Here is a 16,393-nt window from a genome sequence, read left to right on the forward strand (position 1 = left end):
GAGTCCCGTTCGTTGTCAGTCGCAGGTTGCAGCGCACCGATTCGTGCCTCTGTCATGGGAAATCATTTCACTGTCACGTATCACGTTCCGATACGAATCCAGTCGCATCTACGATGCACCAATTCGTCCCGGCGTGCCCCAGGTATTTTCGGCCTCATTTCAGTACATGCTCCAGAGTCCCGTTCGTTGTCAGTCGCAATCGCGGCACGACCGATTCGGGCCTCTGTCATGGCAAACTTTTGTCACTCATTTCACTGTCACTTACCGCGCTCCGATTCGAATCTAGTCACATCCATGATGCACCGATTCGTTCCGATGTGCCCCAGTTGGTTACGGCCTCATTTCAGTACATGCTCCAGAGTCAGGATTCATTATCGGTTGCAGGTTTCGGTTCCCTGATTCATGTCTCTGTCATGGGAAATCATTTTCACTGTCACGTATCACGCTCCGATACGAATCCAGTCGCATCGTGCACTAATTCGTCTCGGCGCGCCCCAGGTATTTCAGCCACATTTCAGTACATGCTTCAGAGCATGCACGATTAACGGACAGTCGCAACAGCGGCATGATCGATTCGTGCCTCTGTCATGGTAATCAAAATAATTTCACCGCCACGTACCGCGTTCCGTTTCGAATCCAGTTGCATACATGCACCGATTCGTTACGGTGTGCCCCAGTGCTTTAGCCTCATTTCAGTGCATGCTCCAGAGTCCGGTTCATCATCAGTCACAGTCGCGGCACGCCCGGCTTATGCCTCTGTCATAACAGATTTTTCATTAAATTGACCGTCATATACCGTGCCCTGATTTGAGTCGGTCTCATCTGACATGCACCGATTCGTTCCGGTGTGCTCCAGTTGTTTTCATTCGTACGACCGATTCATATTGGATTCATTCCATACACATCCAAGAAACAACTTCTTGCAAATCGCTGCTAGCACGCACCTAAGCATACACTCCCTGCAATCATTGCAAACACATTCCCAGGCACAGACTTCTTGCAATCGTTGCAAGCACGCATTCAAGCATGGACGTCTTGCAGTCGTTGCAAGTACGCATTCAAGCGTAGACTTCTTGCAATCGTTGCAAACACGCATCCAAGCATAGACTTCTTGCAATCGTTGCAAGCACGCATCCAAGCATAGACTTCTTGCAAATCGTTGCAAGCACGCGTTCAGGCATGGACGTCTTGCAGTCGTTGCAAGTACGCATTCAAGTGTAGACTTCTTGCAACCGTTGCAAGCACGCATTCAAGCATGGACGTCTTGCAGTCGTTGCAAGTACGCATACAAGCGTAGACTTCTTGCAATCGTTGCAAACACGCATCCAAGTGTAGACTTCTTGCAGTCATTGCAAGCACGCATCCAAGCGTAGACTTCTTGCAATTGTTGCAAACACGCATCCAAACATAGACTTCTTGCAATCGTTGCAAGCACGCATTCAAGTGTAGACTTCTTGCAATCGTTGCAAGCACGCATTCAAGCATGGGCGTCTTGCAGTCGTTGCAAGTACGCATACAAGCGTAGACTTCTTGCAAGCGTTGCAAACACGCATCCAAGCGTAGACTTCTTGCAATCGTTGCAAGCACGCATCCAAGCATAGACTTCTTGCGAATCATTGCAAGCACGCATTTAAGCATAGACTTCTTGCAATCGTTGCAAGCACGCATTCAAGCATGGACATCTTGCAATCGTTGCAAGCAGATGTCCAGGCACAAACTTATTGCAATCATTGCTAGCAGGCAGTTCTGGCTAGCTCAATAGATTACTTTAGGAAAAGCCTGGATACTTTCCTAAATGTACATTATATTACGGGGTACTTATATTTATAGGTAAAGTTGATCCAGGAAAAAATCCGATTGCCTCTCGAGGGATCAGGAAGGAATTTTTTCCCCTGCTGTAGCAAATTGGGCTATGCTCTGTTGGGGTTTTTTGCCTTCCTCTGGATCAGCTGTGGGTGTAGAATTGGGTGTGTCGGGTTGTGCGATACTTTATTTATTTGATTTGTGGTTGGACTGGATGGACTTCTGTCTTTTCCGACCTGACTACCCATGTATCCTACCATAACTCCTTGCAATCGTTGCAGGCACGCATCCTGGCATAACTCCTTGCAATCGTTGCAGGCACGCATCCTAGCATAACATCTTGCAATCATGGCAAGCACGCATCCTGGTGTAACTCCTTGCAATCGTTGCAGGCACGCATCCTAGCATAACATCTTGCAATCGTTGCAAGCACGCATCTTGGCATAACATCTTGCAATCGTTGCAAGCACGCATCCAAACACACGTTCAAGCACAACTCCTGCAGTCTTCGCAAAGCACATGCGGTAACACGAATTTCTCACAGTCACTACGAACACATCTCCAGTGACAAACTCCCGCGCAATTGTCGCAAGCACATGTTTAAACACAACTTTTGCAATCATGCCAAGGCTTGCGACTTAGCATAACTTCTTGCAATCATTCTTTTGCAAGCACATTCTCAGTGGCACACAAACTGGCTACACGTCGTTTTCAGCAGCACTTAATTGGCCACTTGTCTCCTGTGGCTTTTCTTACAAGCCACTCACCGTTTTCTGTCTATCTGTCTCTCCCTTAGGACAGTTGAGTTCAACTTCCGTCCTGCACCAGGATCATGTTGACACACGCAACTGGCTTCTTCCTGTAACACGCTCAGGCTATATCTAGCCAGCGTTCAGCATTTCTAATCCTTACAGTACACGGAGAGCCATCTGTCTTTACGGCCCATACAGCAAGATCCCCACTATGAGGCATCCAGAGGCATCAGCCCATAGCCAACGGCAAACGCTCGCCCATCACAACTGCCATCTTTAGGGACATATAAAATCCTCGCATATTCCCCAGTCTAGTCATCCAAGCGGCCATCTACCTGGCCCTTTGTGGTTTTCCATGGCCTAGCCAATTTATTGTTAGTAGCACTGGCAGCCAGGTTCTACACAGACACCACCTGACGAATGTTCAAATCTGCAATACGGTCCATTCCCCAGGGTCGATCTTTATGTGACTCCTCCTGGTCTTCCTCTCACGGACACAGGACCCCTCTCAGATCCTTAATTTAGATGCCGTGGCAACAGCAGACCTATCAATGACGGAAGGTTCCTTACTGCATGGATTGGTGTAGCGATGTTTAGACCATCTACGATGCCCCTGTCACCCCTGGTAGTAACAGATGCCGCAGCCTCCACAGGCTTCGCTGCAATTTTTGGCCACCACTGGTTTACAGAACCATGGCATCAGGGATACTCCTAAACCCCGGGTTTACCTGGACTTCCTCCCTCTTCAAGCTATACCCAGTCATGACAGCCTCTCGACTCTGGGGTCATGTCAGGACAGGACAAGCCGTGGCTTTCACCACCGACAACTGGGCCTAGGTTCATCTTGTTGATGAAGCCAGGTCTGGACCGCTCTCGGTTGTGTCCTTCCTGTGCAGACTGCTGCAGTTATCTTGGCGGCACCAGTTTAATGTCCATTGTATGTTCATTCCAGGCCTTCAGCAATCCCACAGGCCAAGTTCTGCATAGTCGTCACTTGGCTCGCTACCAACACCATTTCATCCTCCACCTTGCAGTGTCTAAAAACCCAGCAATCTGGCTCCAGGATAGACGTCCATTTCTATAGAACAAGCAGTGCTTGGTGTCGAGTAACCATACTCGACTACCTACTGTCACTCCTACCGGAACGGGTAAACTCTAGTCCCCTATTGCCTTTTCGTGCTAACGCTTGTGTACCTGCCAGTTTCCCAAACACATGGGGTTCTTCTACGCAGCCTACACCTCGACCCCGGTCCATACCGTGGTCACTCTTTAGTATTTGAGTACCCTTGGCAGCATGTTGGCATGGGTCCCAAGTCACGTCATTGAGAGACTAAGCAGTTGGAACCCTGCCTACCTCGCCCGGTACATCCCCAATCCTCGGATGGAAATGGCACAAGCATTCACCAAACTTGCTCAACTAATTAAGCTAAAACTAATAAAACTACACCCCTACCTGAATGTTTTTGCCCCCTTATTTTGGTATACCGACCATCAGACCAGGGCACACTTCAGGTCCATTTCATGTTGTTAATCTTATGGTAAGTCTATTTGTTCATATCCGTATCGGCCATAGGGCTTCGACCATAAGTAGGAAGGCCAGTATGGTGGCCTGAATTTATGGGAGGAGCCCGGAGGGTATTTAACCAGCCCGCTCGCCTGTGGTCTTTGTCGGTTTCCGGTGCGCGGCACCCACCCTCCCATCCCCTTTTTCAGGGCATTTCTCAAATTCATTTCTCTTCACCAAATATTAATTTCTAATCTAGGGTATGCCCCCTTATTTTGGTATACCGACCATCAGACCAGTGCACACTTCAGGTCCATTTCATGTTGTTAATCTTATGGTAAGTCTATTTGTTCATATCCGTATCGGCCATAGGGCTTCGACCATAAATATATATATATATATATTTATGAATTGTATATATACACAGTACTGTGTAAAAGTTTTATGCAGGTGTGAAAAAATTCTATAAATTAGGAATGCTTTCATAAATAGAAGTGATAATAGTTTATTTTTTATCAATTAACAAAATGGAAAGTAAATGATCGTAAAAGAAGTCCGGATCAAATCAATATTTGGTGTGACAACCCTTTGCCCTCACAACATCTCCTGTGGGTGTCGGATGCCTCAGATCCTTCTGTCTCTTCGTGTATATCCAGACAGACTCCATGATCAGGGTTCTGTGGGGGCCAAACCATCACTTTCAGGAATCCTTGTTCTTCCTTACACAGAATTTAGTTCTTGATGACATTGGCTGTACGTTTGGGGTCATTGTCCTGCTGTAGAATAAATTTGGGGCCAATCACACACCTCCCTTAAAAAGTGGTATGGTGGAAAAATAACTGCCATTATTTCTCAGCATTGAGGACACCATTGATCCTGACCATGTCTCCAACTCCATTGGTAGAAATGCAGCCCCAAACTTTTAAAGCGGTTGTATACCTCAAATATTAAATCATAGTGTAGCGCTGAAAAAGAAAGAAAGAGTGACCTTATATATAACTAATCAGTGATCTCACAATGTTTATCCAGACATTAAATCCAGAATTATATAGCATTCAAAAGATACACCTTATGTGCATAATTCATTGGTGTAAAAAATCATAAAAAACATATAGTGATACGAGAAAGTCCAAAAAAGAAAAAAGTCTCTTGTAGATAGTGATCCAATCCAAACGTGAAGTAAAAATCACCGTCCACCTTCTTTATATGAGACTAACATGCAGACACCATGTGGTATTCCCATCACCATTTATGATATAGGCTTACCAGATGTATTGGATCCAAACGAATATACATTCGAAGGATCGCAAAGGCTTGTGCACTCGTATGCAAAATCTTTCAAAGATAAACTCTCCAGGGAAGTTTCGGATCAGACTAATCCATTCCAGTACTCAAAACAATTGTCAAATCTTCAGCGATATAATCCAACTCACATTGTTGAACCCATACAAAGAGAAATGAGGGCCACAATAGTGTAATTCCGTTTTAAAGAAAATTTAATAAAAAAAGTAATGAACTTACATGTAAACAATGAATCAAGCGCTTATTTCATAAAAACACAGCTGCAGTAGGAGTCCCGACGCGTTTGGCCCCAGATGACGTCTTTTGAGGACAAAACGCGTCGGGACTCCTACTGCAGCTGTGTTTTTATGAAATATTGAAAGAGCTATCATACGGTATCAGTACCTCGCAGCCAGTCCGGTGATACCATATGAGTGTAGATCCATTTAGTGTCCTTCAACTGAGTCTCCAGGCTCCTTCGGAGGAGCCAGCCTTGTGCATAGCCTCCTCCCGAAGAGTCCTCCCCTGGGTGCTTCTCCAGTTGCTGTGCCTCTCCTCAGGTGAGACGGCACCGGACCACCTTTGAATCCTCTCAGTTACTTCGCCCCAGGCTATCCAGCCCCAAGACTCGGAATTGAATGGATCTGCACCCCAGGCCATGAGGGCCATGGGGGCTGGTCAGGACCAACAGACAGAAGGATCTTCTGGACCGGAACCCAGAATAACGTGATTCCCATACCTTAAATACCACCTCCCAGAATGCACAGCAGGATGACACTCCCACTGGGCTGGTTCCGAGAAAGGATGGCACTCGATATGCCTAGCTAAACTGCATTCTCACACTTTCCAGTGGTGACAGCGACACCTGTGACCAAGGAGAACCCAGTGCAATCCAGCTAGACTGGTACTGAAACCACAATTTGGCATAATTAGCCCCAAAACCCAACTGTGGTTTTAGGAATATTAAATTGAAAAAAACATATAGCGCGTGCTCGTCAGGAGCCGGCGCTACAACATTATTTTCTGCTATAAAATTATTTGGAACACCCAAACATGATATATATATATATATATATATATATATATTTTTTTAGCAGAGACCCTATAGAATAAAATGGTGTTGTTGCAATATTTTATGTCACACCGTATTTACGCAGCAGTCTTTTAAATGCAATCTTTTTTGAAAAAATACACTTTCATGAATTTAAAAAAAAACTAAACAGTAAAGTTAGCCCGATTTTATTTTTGTACAATATGAAAGATGTTACGCCGTGAGAATCGTCGAACTTTACTCTAAGCAAAAAAATTGTGATTCTCATTTTAGCCAAAATCGTGCAGCTCTACTCTGGAAATAAGGGGGAAATCTCAGAACACAGACAGCAATAAAAAGCTAAAAGATATTCTAGGCTTTCTGAACCTTACCAATTAAAAGCTGAACTCTGGCAAAGAAAATCATTTACCCTTGTAGCGCCCCCCCGGGTTAACTGCTTGTTTTGTTCCAAAAAATTTACCTATGCAGGTAAATGATGCCCTTGTTGAAGGTGTAGGTGTATAAAGGAGGAGTGGTGGTATATAAAGAGGTATATAGATAAACTGCCTACATACCCAATAAACAATGGGGGTTATTTACTAAAGGAAAACCCACTTTGCACTGCAAGTGCACTTGAAAGTGTATATATATATATATATATATATACACACACACACACACACATACATATATATATATATATATATATATATATATATATATATATATTTTTTGCTATTGTGTAGCCATTGAAAAGATTTACCCTCACTTCCTGTCCTGGTATCAATGTTGTTACTGGGACAGGAAATGGCGGGGGGGGGGGGGGGGGGGGTTTAGTGTTCGGGATTTAATAAGGCAGCTCTACTCTATTGTACGCCTGTAGTGATTTTAAAGCTTGAAGGAAAAAGTCTGCAGGCACTTCCACAATATCGATAAGAAAATGTTATTAATTTTGCCATTGTATGCTGAGTTTTATTATCAGACTTTCATTAGTAAAATGAAAGTGCCTGCAGTGAGGAGCTATAAGACGCACACCGGAGGATTCGGAAATGACTCTTCTGCAGTTGGACTTCTGCCAGCTGATATAATTGTGTATTGTTATTAGCTGCGACATGAGCCGTGTAAAGCCTTTTCTTTCCCAGGTGATGTGAGAAAAAGAATTCTGACAAGTGTTTACAGCCTTATAGGGATATCTGTCATCCCTACATTCCGGGCTGTATTTACCAAACAGGCAGCCTAGGCATGTGCTTGAGGCCAAAACCTCTGGGGGGGTCACCATGAACACCATAGAAAATGATTCTGCACATGTTCTTGCTTTTTGGCTTTGTTACTTCTGGTTTAGCATACTTATTAAGAATGGTACCATTTATTTATATATTTTATTCCTTTATATATGCCACCAAACATATTTTATTCCTATATATATATATCACCAACAAGCTTGTAGATGGGGTGCAGCATTATGCAGCGGCAATAACACACACAGTCCAAATGCTATGTAATACTTATATTGAAGTAATGCAGTGACAGTGCACAATAAATCTGATGGGAAGATTGCCCAGCCGGGAACCCTCATGGTTCCAACAGCGTGTAGAGAGTAGATTTCAATTGCATTGACAGCGCCTGTTAGGAGGGGCAGACTGCGCCCTGGGTGTTTTGTGAGCATGTCCATAGAAGTTACGAGCCCTATGCTTTCCCTCCTCATCAGGAACCTTTCCCTGATGCTAGCTACCAGGCAGGATACCTGTCCCTACTTTACCCTCTACCAAAAAGCAACCAGGCCTGGGAGCCAGGGCCTTAAATAGCGAGAGTCAAATGGGGCGGCAGCATCCAACCAGATAGCTTTCCCAGTGACCCAGGAAGCGATAGAGCAGGGGTAGGCAACCTCAGCCTTCAAGTTGTGGTGAAACTACAAGTCCCATGAGACATTGCAAGACCCTGACAACACATGACTTCTAGAGGTAAAGGCATGATGGAATTTGTAGTTTCACCCCAGCTGGTGTGCCAAGTTTGCCTACCCTTGCCATAGAGGAACCATGTTCCCCTTGGCCTCCTCTCTAAAAGTACCATCACTATGGTTGAGCACCACCTACAGTAGGGAAAGTAGACTAACCCTGCCTACAATCTCCCCAAGCTTCCTTGTTCCAGTCCTTCTATTGCTCCATGATACTGTCTTGTTTTCACCTGCCCTCTGGTTTGGTCCACCACTTCTCTCCTGCACCACTTTATTTAGGTTACTTGTTGGCAGTCATTAGTCTTCACTAGTATGTTTTATTACTATATACAGTATTCCTTTCAGCGCATATCATGCAATAGGGTACATGTAGGGTGATGATTCTATTTTATTTTTTTATTCATCATTTCATTTGTTTTTCATAATTTATTTTTCAGGATATATTTGCCTAATTTTTTTTTCCACATGAGATTAGTGGTGGTTTTATGAAGTATTTTGGTCTTATGGCTTGATACACTATTTATTTAGTATGTATTATATACATTTGACTGGTGTTATACCAATTTAGGGCTCAATATGTGTTTGCTTTTTCAGCTAAATATAAAACTACTGCAAATAAAAAATAAGTGACATAAACTAAAAAAGCAACAATGCTTTATTGGTAAACTACAAAATACCATATAAAATCCCAAAAACACCATTAAAGTAAGAAAACCTCTCCCATATACTACTCCTGCACATGAAAACCATTAAAACCAAACCCATCAAGCAGGATTCCGGTCCAAGTCTATATAAAAAAAAGGACAAAGGTCCTCAAGAATTTGTCAACAAGAAACAGCCGGTTTTACAAAAGTACAAATTTCAACCAAATGCAAAAATACCCCTCCACCATATGAGAAGGTAAAATTTGACAATGTTGCCAAAAATGACACAGCTACCATGGACAGTCATCCATCCATATACATGCTGTTGTGATCACAAGTACTCCCAACCTCACTGAGATGAGTCCATACCTGAACACCCGGGTGGAGGGAATAATAGACAGTCGCCTTGTAATGCTATAGCTAGGTTAGCAACAGTTTTCTGCACTCTGACTTATTTTATTCATGTGATGAAAGTCTGTAGAGGGGATGTACATGGTGCTTTAAGTATGGGTGACAACCAATACGCTATAGTTACAGAGGATATAAAAAGACACCCACCCCTAGCCCCTCCTTGTTCAGAAGAAGTTTGCCCGATGAGTGAAATGCGTCAACATGACGTCATCACGCTTGTGATGCTTGGACACGGACTGCTTCCCATAGTTACTCTGCCTTCACCTGGGAGTCATTTGCAGAAGTAGTGGTAAACGCCACTTACGGAGGCCACAACGAGGTTTACATGGTGTGCAGGGTGTGGGATCATTCACTCCGTGAAGACTGCTGGACAGTTCAGTGCTGGTCAGTGAAGTACGGGAGAATTGGGGAGTGGTGAGAGACACACTGGAACAAATTTTTTCCCCCGTTGGGGATGTGTATTTATCTGTGTTACCTTGCCTATCCGGCCCCACTGCACATGAGCCATGCCCACTGCAGGACTGTGTTTAATGTGGCTGCTAAGCACGGTGCTTCTAGTGCAGGGATTAGGATTTTTCCCTACTGCCTTTGCCACACACGGCATTACCACACCGAAGTGCAATTTTACCCAATATACCAACTCAAATCCCAGGGGCTCATCCTTGTCCCAGGACATCACTTTACTACACATTCCACACCAGCATAGTATGTCTAACAGCAAGTGAACTATGTGAACATCCTGGGAGCGTGTGAGACATGATTCATACATGCACACTGCACACCAATTTTCTTACTGATTGGTACAATCTGACCCATGGAACATCACATTGATCCCTATATTGGGCAACTTTGCTCCTCTGAGTCTGTGATTACATTCCATACAGCGGGCTTACTTGTTATTTACATTTCCTACACAACAGCATGTATGTGGATGGATGAGTGTCCTTGGTAGCTACCTGTGTTCTTTTTGACAAGGTTGTCAAATTTTACTTGTTCATATAGTGGAGATGTATTTTTGCATTTGGTTGACATTGTGATTTTTTATTAAAGCAATTTTGTAAAATCGGCTGTTCCATGTTGACACATTCTTGAGGACATTTGTCTTATTTTTTTATATACGCTGTCCAGAATGTAGAGGAACACACTCTCTATCCATCTATGGATCTACTTGAGTGATGGTTTATCTATTTTTGATCCAAGGTGGCGACATTAATTGGCCCCTTGGATCCACTTATTAGAGTAGTGTAGCCTAATTACCTTTTTCGTTGTTTGTTCAATCCAGTCCAAGTGTGCCAAATAGGCTCTAGCTGAAAAGGGAAACTCACACTGAGCCCTAAAATGGTATGACGCAGGTCCAATGTACAGTATATCGCACACAATAAATAAATAGTGCAAACATCTTCCAAATCAAAGGATTATTTTATACTAGTATGTGCCACCATCCCAAACATTATTATTATTATTATACAGGATTTATATAACGCCCACAGTTTGCACAGCTCTTTACAACATGAGGGCAGATAGAGCTAAATACAAAAATTACAAGTGGCTGAGACTTTAAAAGCACACTAGAAATTGTGTACAAACTAGCAATGATCTAAAATCACATACAAACTTTATTTAACATACATAAAAAAATAGTCATGGCTGATCCAAGTGCAATTCATGTAGTCCTTGACAAATTATTTGTACAGCATTATACCACTGCATTAAAGACACAAAATGAAAAATCGTAGTAATGTCTTGCTTTCATACAATATGGTTCACATAAGACAAATCCACTGCGGTTCAAGTAGTTATCTTGTTTAGGGTTGCCTGTGGTATATTACGTATATAAAGATCAAACATCATGCATGTCCCGCCAGTCCACTCCAGTCTAAACAGCACTGACGGTCCCGGTCCCAGCTTGCCTTGCTCCCATACTGCAGACCGATGCTGCATTACGATATGCTCAGGCACCACTTCCGCCAGAGCCGCCCGATCACACTGTAGCAGGTAGTCGGATGGTCCCAGCCGGCTCTGCACCAAGCCGAGTGCCAGAGACATATTTTTTACTGGCATTTACTGACAGGAGAAAATTGCCTGTTTTTTACTGGTTGCCAGTAAAAATACTGGTGGTTGGCAACACTGCATCAAAGCTTAAAGATATATCCAGGTTTTAGAGCAGCATATGCTTCCAACCAAATGATGTCTTTTTCAGGGAAGGCTTTGCATATTACAGGACAATTCTAAACTGCATTCTGCATCTATCACTACAGCATGCTTAGTAGGAGAAGAGTCAGGATGCTTAACTGGCCTGCCTGCAGTTCAGACCTTTCACCAATGCCGCGTACACACGATCAAACAATCAGGTGGAAAAGTCCGGCAAACTCAAGTCCGCCGGACAATCCCCCCGTGTGTAGCCTCCGGCGGACTTTTTTTACCTGAAAGTTTTTTATTTTTGCACTCCAATCTTCCCGCCGGACTTGCATTTCGGCGGACAATCCGGCCATTGGTATGCCAGTCCGCCGTACTTTTGAAATGAGCGGACTTTTCCCGCGTGGAGAAAAGTGAGCTAATTTTGAGCGGGTCTTCAGGTAGACAGGGCCAGCGAAGGAGGCGTCGCTAGCCCTGTCACCTGGTATGGACTTAAAGGGGGACCCTAACGCCGAACAAATCAGCGTGGGGGTCCCCCCAAGGTCCACATCAGACCCTTGTCCGAGCACGCTACCCGGCCGGACAGGAAAGGGGGGGACGAGCGAGTGCCCCCCCTCCTGAGCTGTACCAGGCCGCGTGCCCTCAACATGGGGGGTGCCTTGGGGAAGGGGGGGCCACGCAGCCCCCCCACCCCAAAGCACCTAGTCCCCATGTTGATGAGGACAACGGCCTCTTCCCGACAACCCTGGCAGTTGGTTGTCGGGGTCTGCGGGCGGGGGGCTTATCGGAATCCAGGAGCCCCCTTTAATAAGGGGGCACCCGGATCCCAGCCCCCCACCCTATGTGAATGAGTATGGGGTACAATGTACCCCTACCCATTCACCTGTAAAAAAATGTAAAAAAAACACAACACACAAGGGTTAAAATAGTTTATTGCACAGCTCCGGGGGTCTTCCGTCTTCGGGGGTCTTCTCGCCAGACTGCTCCGCTATCTTCTTCTAGCTCTTTTGCTAGCGGAGGAGCCCGGCTTTCTTCCTCGCCGCCGCCCTCTTCTTCCGACTTCGGGGGTCTTGTCCGCCTCTTTGGTTCTTCTTGCCGGGCCACCGCGCCTTCTTCTAGCTCTTTTACAGGCGGTGGCCCGGTCTTCTGACTCCGCTTTCGCCGTCTTCTCTTCAGATGTTGCCTCGTCGCATCCTCCGCTCACAATGGCACTGACGCGACGAGCGGCGACTTATATAGGGACATCGCCGGATGATGTCCCCGCCCATTATGGTGTCACAGTCCCAGAGGATCCCATAATAGGCGGGGACATCATACGGTGATGTCCCTATATAAGTCGCCGCGTGCCTTGTCCCTGTCATTGTGAGCAGAGAGAGCGACGAGGCAACATCTGAAGAGAAGAAGAGAAGAACAGAAGGCGGCGACAGAAGACCGGCAAGAAGAACCGAAGAGGGGGACAAGACCCCCGAAGTCGGAAGAAGAGGGCGGCGGCGAAGAAGAAAGCCAGGCTCCTCCGCTAGCAAAAGAGCTAGAAGAAGATAGTGGAGGAGTCCGGCGAGAAGACCCCCGAAGATGGAAGACCCCGGAACTGTGCAATAAACTATTTTATCCCTTGTGTGTTGTGTTTTTTTTTACTTTTTTTTTTACAGGTGAATGGGTAGGGGTACATTGTACCCCATACTCATTCACATAGGGTGGGGGGCCGGGATCCGGGGGCCCCCTTATTAAAAATGAGCGGACTTTCCTCCACGTGTGTGGGCGAGTCTGTTCATTTCAAAAGTACGGCGGATAGTCCGGCGGACTTAGTACGCCGTATTAGTCTGCTGAAAAAGTGCCGTGTGTGGGCAAGTAGCCCGTTTGGAAAGTCCGGCGGACAGTCCGGCGGATAGTCCGCTACGTGTGTACGCGGCATAATTGAAAATATTTGGCGCATCTTGAAACAAAAAATACAACAAAGAGGACCCAGGACTGTAAAGCAGTTAGAATCCTATTTAAGGCAAGAATGGGACAACATTCTTCTCCCAAAACTCCAGAAACTGGTCTCAGTTCTCAGATGTTTTCAGAGTGTTGTTATACTTACCAGAAATGCCCTGTTGCCATGTAGAGCTCTTAATCTGTCACTTCCTAGTCTACGGAGCTCCTCGTCACTTCCTCCCTCTCCTGTGCTCCTGGGAAATGTTTGTCATAATTTCCCAGGAGTCTGTGAGCAGTATTGTGAGCAAAAGTTGCGTTATTTCCCGACAAGAAATTATGCGATTTAAGGCGGTTTCCATAACAATGGGTAAGGGCCTTCCTCCGTCGTCGCCCGTTGTTATGGCAACTTTCTAAACATGTGCGATATCGAGAGGTGCATGCTGGTTATCCAGAATGCACCTCTCCATCGGTAATCCAGGAAGAGATTGCGATTGGGCTTCACATGCCCACAATCATCATGGCAACGGCCAGAAGAGGATTTACTAAGTTGTGAGTATAAAATAAATATATTATCAACATCCACTAGCAAACATATAATATCGTTCTTTATGCTAATAATGCATTGTGCTCGGATACCTGAAAAAAAAAAAATGAATATGTCCGGAACTCCTCTTTAAAATAGTAAATTTTCTTAGTTTAAAAATTTGATATGTTTTCTATTTTCTATTGCGAATAAAATATGGGCTTATGAGGTCTATAAATCATTGCATTCTGCTTTTTTGTAGACTATACATAGCGTCCCAAGTTTTGGAATTGGGGTTGTAGTTTATCGGGCCCATTTTTTGAGGCTCTTTGATGTTCTTTGTGGGTGGAATTTATTTTTTATTTTTTTTACTTTCAAATGTTTTTATTGAGATTTTTAGCAGAGTTAGTTACAACAAGGGCTACAAAAAAAAAAAAAATAATATATAGTAACAAAAGTAACATAACACAGTATAATGTAGTGACAGGGTTTTCTCAGCACAATAAAGCATAGTAACAAATAGTCCACAATAAAGAATAAAGTAGTATTCCCAAGTATCTAATATTCATAGTCATAAAGGGATTCGAACAAGAGTAAGTCTCTTAGAACTTGTATAATAAAGTCCGTAATATAATTATTGTAAGAGTTATAAATAGCGATATGGATAATGGCCACTTCTGGACCCCAAGACACCCCTCACAGGGATCTATCTGTGTCCTGGAGTACCTAGGCCAACATCTTAAAGGAAATTCAAACACAGTAGTTATCTTTTATGAAGGAGAATCAAGATCTATTCTTACTCCGCAGCTCAATTCAGTTAAACAGACATGTGATACATTTGTCACTTTATTATGAAATTATTTTTAAAGCCATCCAAAAAAATATTAAAACGCACAGGAGCTCTTTCTTCTATATGATTAAAGAATCAGCATTATCTAAATTGTGGAAGTATAATTTTTGTACCATATACTCCAAGGTTCCCATAGTTGTTGTTCCTTAATATATAGGGATTTGTCATTAGGAAATAACAATTCGTAGGAGTGGTGGAGTTGGGTTAATTCTATAACTTCTGTCATAGTAGGAAGAGAGTCAGTTTTCCATTTTCTAGTTATGGATAGTCTCGCAGCTAAAAGTATATGTGTTACTACTTTACGATATTGTTTGGGAATCGTATGTAAATTCATATTCAGAATGGCTAGTTCTGGTGAAAGTTGAAGGACAATACCTGTTACGGAAGTGAGTAAATGGGAGATTGCCTGCCATGTGGGTATAATTTTTGATCCCCCGTGTCCCACCTCAAGAGAATTGACTAGCAAAACAAGAACAGGGTCCATAGCCTTGCACTGAACATGAAGACACTGATGGACAGTCGAGTCATGGGGGAGCACCGTCTGCTGGGGATGTGGAGGATCTGGTAAATAAAATGGTTTCTCCTTTCCCCTAGATCAGTGGTCTCCAAATTTCAGCCTCGGGGCCAGAGGTGGACCTTTGCTTACCATTATTCGGCCCTTGGGACACTATTCCTCTCACAGATACAAGGCACTATCCCTTCCACTAACACTATTCCTTCCACTGACACCATAATGGGTAATTTTTCCTTTCACTGACACCAAAAAATGGTGCTCTGTTTCTCCCACTGGCACTAATGATGGGGCACTGTTTCTCCCAATATTGCCAATGATTGCAATTGTTTACTCCCATCAATGTGGGGGCATTTTCTACTCCTACTGTCCACAGTGTGGCCCCCTTAAAATCCAAAGGACAGCGAACTATCCCTTAGTTTAGAAAGTTTGGAGACCCCTGCCCTAGACAAAATGAGCAATTATCCTTGCAGCATACATGCAACCTCACTGCAAGGGGTAGTTTATAATTTTCCCGGAATTGGGCTTTAAAGTATCTATAACCAGGAAAAAGTTTATATTTTGCAACTTACCAGTCCTTAGATGTGGTGACTGCATTGGATTTCAAATTTTTCAGGCTTTTTTCCTTTTTTGTTTTTACCTACTGATCCTGCTAAAAACGTAGCTCCTGTCCTAGGGTTACACACTTGTTGGAAGACTTTTTTGGTCACCCTTGTCCCACCTCAAAGCAGCTAAATGGTTATCCTATCTCTTTGAATGAATGGTACGTCTCCAAAATAGGTGTCATCTATGTGCCGTCTCCACCTAAAACCCTGGACAGCGTCTCAGCAGCCGACATTTAATTTACATTACCGCCGATAAGGTTCTAATTAATTTCCTGACACGAGTGCTAATCACACTGCGGAAGCCTTACCTTAGGCAGCATTCTGTAAATGTCCTCTGCAATTAAAATATTCTTTTTACTTTCCACCTCATACGTGATATTACTTCCCAGCGAGGTATTGTTCTGAGAGACGATGAAGTTATTAACTGCATTGCAGCATGAAGACAAGTAGAGTCTGCAAACAAAAAATCACAACA

General features: G+C 44.0%; 1 protein-coding gene across 4 annotated transcripts in view; it reads right to left on the bottom strand.

The window, feature by feature from the left end:
• The window catches only part of ST8SIA6 (ST8 alpha-N-acetyl-neuraminide alpha-2,8-sialyltransferase 6), a 173,762-nt gene that overhangs the window by 16,442 nt on the left and 140,927 nt on the right, over positions 1 to 16,393 (bottom strand). For all 4 annotated transcript variants that reach the window (XM_077490900.1, XM_077490902.1, XM_077490899.1 and 1 more), the window contains one exon: positions 16,227 to 16,371. In XM_077490900.1, coding sequence (XP_077347026.1) covers positions 16,227 to 16,371 — 145 coding nt within the window. The remainder of the gene's footprint in view (positions 1 to 16,226; positions 16,372 to 16,393) is intronic.

Source organism: Lithobates pipiens, unplaced genomic scaffold (genome assembly GCF_037356315.1).
Source record: "Lithobates pipiens isolate NorthernLeopardFrog02 unplaced genomic scaffold, aLitPip1_a1.2 Scaffold_19, whole genome shotgun sequence".
Classification (NCBI taxonomy): Eukaryota; Metazoa; Chordata; class Amphibia; order Anura; family Ranidae; genus Lithobates; species Lithobates pipiens.